Consider the following 6,813-nt stretch of genomic DNA (forward strand, 5'->3'; position numbering starts at 1 on the left):
AAATGGATTTACTAATATCAACTCCGGTTAACTCTTTAAAATCTTCTCTCGTTGGTATGAAATGATGCAGCAGGAAAAGGAAACCCCGTTGGAATAATTCCTGGTGTTCCGCATCTCATCACTTATGTTTTATTTTTTTTCCACACAGACTGCTCATTCACAAATTTCTATGTCATTCCGCTCCTCATCTGCTTCCACGTGGGTTGTGCGGGTTCACTGTCCTTGGTGCTGAAAGCCCCGGAAAACTGTCCGTGGTGCTGAAACACCCACCCAACAACCCCCAGGTAAATCTTTGACAGGCTTTGGCTTTTATTGGATTTCAGATGAGGACAATCTGAGACATCAGAATATGAGGAAGGTGTTTTTAATGAAACCATCTAATCCTGTGATGAAAAGCTTTTTTCTTTTTTGGACTCTCTCAATCTGATCTCGATTAAATCCGGCTTTACTCCACAGCACACTGCTTTATTAAAGATGAAATAAAACAAAACGTAAGCTCGGTGTTGTAAAAGCAGCGCGGGTTCTTGAACGCAGCACAAATTCCTGTTACTTTCATTTTTATTTTTTTCCTCCCTCCTCTTCTCTCGTCTCGCGATAGAGCAGCGGATCGGCTTGACGGGCAGTCGAGGTTGCAGCAGGCAGAGGAAGACGGTGGAAGGTAACGCAGGGAGGCAGCATCATGGCGGACAGAGACAGTGGCAGTGACCACGGAGGGCCCATCGCAGGCCCCGGCTCGCTGCCCCCGGGCGCGATGGGCGCCATGTCTCGGCTGCAGCACGACACCGAGGAGCTCGCCTCCAAACGTGTCGACATCCAGAACAAACGCTTCTACCTTGATGTGAAGCAGAATGTTAAAGGCCGCTTCCTAAAGATAGCCGAGGTCGGCGCTGGGGGAAACAAGAGCCGCCTGACTCTCTCTATGTCCGTGGCCGTGGAGTTCCGTGACTATCTCGGGGACTTTATCGAACATTACGCCCAGCTGGGCCCCACGAACCCAGACATGGTGCAGGATGAGCCCCGGCGGGCGCTGAAGAGCGAATTCCTGGTGCGGGAGAATCGGAAATATTACATGGATCTGAAAGAGAACCAGAGGGGGCGGTTCCTGAGGATCCGGCAGACCGTTAATCGGGGCCCCGGATTGGGAAGCGCGCAAGGCCAGACCATCGCTCTGCCGGCGCAGGGTCTCATCGAGTTCCGTGACGCTCTGGCCAAACTCATCGACGACTACGGCGTGGACGAGGAGCCGGCGGAGCTCCCGGAGGGCACCTCTCTCACGGTCGACAACAAGCGCTTCTTCTTCGACGTGGGCTCCAACAAGTACGGCGTGTTCATGCGGGTGAGCGAGGTGAAGCCCACGTACCGGAACTCCATTACGGTCCCCTGCAAAGTGTGGTCCAAATTCGGCAACACCTTCTGTAAATACGCGGAGGAGATGCGGAAGATCCAGGAGCGGAGTAGAGAGAAGCGGGCCTCCGAACTGCTACCTGAGGGCCCGCACGGCGCTGATGACGGAGACGATGACTGACTGAGGAGCGCAGGTGAACCGAGCGAGACGCATCCTGAACTGTGAGAGAATAGAAAAATAAAAGATGAAAAACCCGAGACTTTTTAACTGTAAGATAGAACGAGAGTTTCCACGGTAATCAACCCCCCCCCCCCCCCCCCCCCCCCCCCACACACACACACACACACAACCTCCACAGACATGGCAGCACCTTCCGCTGCCTCCTCGCTCATTTTACTGGATGTCACCCCACTTACCACCCATGTAACAGTAAGCCGCTGCTATCAAGGATGGAACTGTAAGATATGAACTGTTTCCTACTTGGTTTAAATGACAATGAACAGAGTGTTTATAGCCTATCTCTATCAATGACATATTTTGCACACATCAAAGCTATTTCAAAAAAAAAGAAAAGTAAATGTTTTCAAACTGCATATATGCTAAGATTTAATCAAAGTAAAAAGCAGAGGTCTATTATATGAATCGATCGTCTTCATGTTGAATTAATATTTGACATCAGCACAAAGAGAACATCATGTATAATGGATTTTATGAAACCAAAATCAGAAACCAGAAGATGTAAAGTTTACTTATTAAGGTACGCAGAGTAAAGGTAAAAGCACTTGTATGGAATAAGAAGCACTAGAAGGTTTTTATAAACCTGTCAGCATGTCGGCTCATGCTTTGCGAAGAAGTTGGAGTGTTGGACTCTGGTTTGACCTAAAGCGTGCTCAGCTTACAGTATTTCTTTCATGCAATTCTGGAAAAGTTCAGACAGAATTAAAAAGCCTTCACAGAGGGCCTTTAAAGAGGAAAAAATGATATTAATATTGATAGTGGGATAAATCTGAGCTTCTCTATTGAATATCAACTTTCTTGCACCATGTCCATGTAAACCTAAAGGAGAAAAGTGCTAACTTAGATGTACTAATTATGATTTTGTGAATCAGCTGTAAAAAAAAAAAAAAAAACGAGATCCTTATTAAGAGACCCACGTTTTCTGTGGGTAAAAGTCTTTGTTTTATTCGTTTCTTTGTCACTCTTTTCCTCTGGTTGGTGTGGGGGATGCAAAAAAAAAAAGAAAAAAAAAGGTCGAGGTCTCTTGGCGCAAGACGCAGAAAAAAGAAAAAAAAAGAAACCTTAGACGCGTCAGCGCAGCGCGCGGCGAGGCTACAGCATCCTCTCTGACGTCATTACGACCCGTGCCTTATACACTCCACTCGTTTACGTGTCTCTCACACGGATGGTCCGTGACCTCGACCGTTGTATGTTTTTATTTACGAGTGTTGTCATCGTAGGCAGAGATATGGTAGAATTACCGGGGGTTTGCACGCCCCCTCTACGGTCCTTAAAAGTGTGAGTTTGCAACACCAAGTCGGAGCTAAAAGGAGGGACGGGTGTGGCGGTGGTGGGTGGAAAGGGCCTGGGCCCCGCCCCCCTTTGCAACGCCCCTGCTGTTGTCTTCTCTGTCTGTAGGCAGGAATGATAAAATATGGCTTTGTAATCTATATGCACCATGATGGTGAGTAAAAAACTAAAGACTAGGAGCTGCTGGATGAGAGCAGATGTCAAAGCTGAGATCAGTCGAGAGGATGCAGAGGGCCAAGGCAGTATCTATCTTTTCATGGTGCTACAGCCCCCTTGGTGGCTCCTTGGGAGGGAGCCCTCGCCACTCATGATATGTCTCTTTTTGCATCATATTTTTCTTTGTTTTTTTTCTGTCTTCAGAGTTTATGTCTCCACGTTGTCCAAAACGTCTCGGGTTTCTCCTTCCCAGCAAGAGAAGAAGCCACCTGACTGATGTAGGACATTTCATATTAGTGTGCAATATTGTGTACGTGCCAATTGTGGCATTGTATCAAGTGTACAGATTATTAAACGAGGAAAAAAAAACAAAAAACAAAAAAACAATGTACAGGCTATGTGATCGGTAGATATTTGAAAGCATGAAGATAAGGATGTTGCTCCTGCGTTTTTCTTTTGTTTTGTTTTTATTTTTCCCAAATGTGAAGACTGCTCAAACTGAAGAAACCTTGTAGTGAGACCTTTTTGTTTTAAAATTTTCCTTTAACTTTCTGTAAACCAGTCGGCTGCCTTGTCTGTCATTCAGTGCGCATACACTAGTTTGTGTGATTGTTTTTTTTTTTTTCATGTCCTCGATGAGATCACCCCCTCCCCTCCCCGCTCTTCTTTACATGCATACAACACAGACGCACAACTGTCTCACAGTCGGCCCCTCCTCGGGTGTCTAGAAAGCATCCTGAATATGGGGTCCAGAGGTGGCCGACACACACACACACACACACACACACACATCCAGCCTCCCCCTGCTAAGGCCTCCTGTTGCTCTCTGAGTGTTTGGGAGGTCTCTAAAGTATTCCGAATGGTGTCTAAAACTACAAAAAGCCTCTTGTTGTTAGGATCTCCTACAGAATCATTGATTGCAGGACAGGTGATGCACAATTCTGCTTTTTATTTCATTAATATTTTGATTTTGATCAGCTTTTTCTGACACAGGCTTCTCTCTCTCAGCCAGAGCCTGAAGGAGGTCCGGTCTCTTTCTGGAGAGCTGGCACTGTCTAATTATTTTAAAATTGAGCTCCACACGCTTAGATCACGATCAGGTTTATGTAAAGCCAGTTGGCACCCAGCAGCTAACAACTGATCCCAGTCACGTGGCTACGAAGCAGACTTAAAGGGGGAAACAGACTGTAAAAGGCCCTGATGCCAGTGTTAGGAAAGCAGATGCTCACCTTGGCTGCAGGTTCTCTTTATTTAAAAACAGAGAGACAATTTGTCTTTGATTTGTTGTGCTTTTTCACCTGTATCAAGCGTTTTTTTGGCTCGTATTGATCTCAGAGAGAGCCGGCGAAAGGAAAGGCCTAGCAGTTCTCTGCAGACAGCTAACCAGCCATTGTAAAGAACAGGGAATCTTTTTTTTTTGCCCTGTTGCAGAGATATTTCCTCACGCTGGCTGTGAATTATGACGAAAGGAAGCCCATATCTATTGAACACGTGCCACCTATGACTATGTGCCCAGCAAAGCACGTCTGAGGTCAGTCCGAGTTCATCCTGAGCCTGATACAAGTCCAAACTCTGTTGGGATGCAGCTTTTAACCTCCAAAGTACTCTCTCTCTCTCTCTCTTCCTTCTCCCCTCCTAAGCTTGATTTAATTTAGTTCTTCAAAAGTTTCATGCTACATCGATCTTAAAGTTTTCCTGTAAGCCAAATATGAGATATCGCACCTTCTCAAAGTTTATAAGAAACTTTATGACCCCCCTCCCTCTGCGACACTTGCACTTTTCGTCCTTACAGACTAAAGCGTCTACTGTTAAGGCCAGAGCTACAGGTTACTGACTACGCGTGACTCGTCCCTTTTTGAAATTACATGGAAAGGTCCAGAACGCACTTTTTTTTATTTAGATCTGCTAATCAAATCTAGTTACTCGTTTCACTCAGACTCAAAGCAAAAACTAAAGAATCCCAGAGTGACCTTGCAGCCATGTTGTTGCACCGATTAGAGCTTCTCTAGGATGCGAGATGGTCGGCTGCTTAGTGTCAGGGGTCCGGCTGTGTTCTGAAGTTCAGTGAAGCTGTTAGCATCGATGATAATTATGGTTTGATTAATTATACTCCAGGGAGCATCAAGGCAACCCCTCAAAGGTTGTGTTTTCTGGCTTTCTGTGTGCATCTCTCCTATGAAATGTGATTTTCAGTTCCTTCCACCGATGCCATGCAGTGTTTGTTAAGCAAAGGATGAAGGTGGAAATGATAACTGCAGTTTTTGGTGCTTTTGGCTGGTTTTTATTTTTTCTCCAAACACCAGGCATGAGCCGGGCAATGGTTTCAAGGAATTATTGTGAATATCTTTTTTAAAAGGCCAGTGAAAGTGAGTGTATTTTTCTCTTGCTGTGTGGCACTGTCCCGACCACACCTGTTGCTGTGCATTGCTAATCAGATGGCTGAAAAAAGGCTGCAGTAAGAAAGAAAAATTCAGTCGTTAAGAAAATCTGTAATGGTTTATTTGCCGATTGCAGGCTTTACCTGTAGCTCAGCAAATTAGCCAGCAATGTCAGTGGATAAAGAACAAAAAGAAGCTAATATTGACTTTATTTTCCTGAAGGAAATTACTTAATCTGACTGCTGCATAATCCCCAACCATGGCTGTCTTATAATAAATACATTATTAGAAATTAATACATAAAGAATTCAAGACAGTTTAAAATCTGAAATATTTTGCCTGCAGTCACAATTTACTGTTTGAAAAATAAGAATATTTGGCGTTATAAACATTCTACGTTTTATGAAAGGTTATTGCTACAAGTTGAAATCCTCCCAACAGGTAGGCGGCACAGTCGTGCTGGCCTGCCTTCGTTTAGGTCTGCAAACATTTAACCTGCCTGTCCATAAGGAAAGAAGAAACCTCCGCTTGGTTTCTGAGCCCCTACGCCTACTTAGGTCGACACCAATTCTGAAAACTTGAACGATCTTCACCTTCTTTTTGCTTCTTTTTTTGGTTTGGATAGGAAGAGGAAGAAGCCATTTCTCTGCTCTAACATGCAGCGAATAGGATCTGGCATTGCTGAGCTCTCATGTGACTGCAACCTACTGTTCCTATTGCACTCTTTTCCTGTTCACGTTGGAATCATAACCAGAAGTAAATTTTTATTATATATTTCGGAATTTAAAAATCTCTCATTCGTACACTTTTTAAAAAAAACTTTTCTAGTAAAATACTTTTATTTTGTGCCACTTTAGTTCTGTGGTAATTAAAAAGGAATTAATAGTTCCAATAAAAAAGTAGCTCTAACCTTTAAGTCCTTAGTATCAAATAAAGTTAATGATACTAATAGATAACAGAAATATTACTCGAACATTATAATCAATAAATCGCTTTTACTGTAGTAGAAATTAGTGAGTATCGGACGAGGCCCCGATCCAGCACTAAAATGATGTCATCGGTATCAGCGAGTACCAACAAATAGGGCACGATACCATTTTGAGAGCCAAAAGTTTGTTCAACTATTGTCACCCATTCTAGGTAGGGAATAAAAGTTCTACTGGATTCACTTTGTATTAGTCTTTTTCCTGCTTCACGAAGGTAGACAGCAGCTTGACAAAGCCATGATGGCAATTATTTTACATCCAAGTAGTATGCAGTTCTTCAGATACACACACATCAATTTCAAACAGATGGTATCTGTGTCGGCCAATACTTCACAGCCAGGTATCGGGGCCTAAAAATGGAATTGGTGCAACACTACTAGAAATATTTGTTGATTTTTTAATGATAAATCATTTTGATCAA

At 43.8% G+C, this 6,813-nt stretch overlaps 1 protein-coding gene across 1 annotated transcript; it reads left to right on the top strand.

Annotated features, from left to right (window-relative positions):
• The first annotated feature begins 588 nt into the window (after positions 1 to 588).
• Positions 589 to 2,620, top strand: purab (purine-rich element binding protein Ab). Its single transcript, XM_038277631.1, has one exon. The coding sequence runs from the start codon at positions 680 to 682 to the stop codon at positions 1,523 to 1,525; it is 846 nt and encodes a 281-aa protein (XP_038133559.1). The 5' UTR covers positions 589 to 679; the 3' UTR covers positions 1,526 to 2,620.
• Positions 2,621 to 6,813: the final 4,193 nt, after the last annotated feature.

This window comes from Cyprinodon tularosa, unplaced genomic scaffold, assembly GCF_016077235.1.
Source record: "Cyprinodon tularosa strain WSP-4 unplaced genomic scaffold, ASM1607723v1 ctg133, whole genome shotgun sequence".
Classification (NCBI taxonomy): Eukaryota; Metazoa; Chordata; class Actinopteri; order Cyprinodontiformes; family Cyprinodontidae; genus Cyprinodon; species Cyprinodon tularosa.

Coding starts and splice junctions, on each gene's coding strand:
- purab (XM_038277631.1), top strand. CDS start 680: ATGGCGGACAGAGACAGTGGCAGTGACCACGGAGGGCCCATCGCAGGC.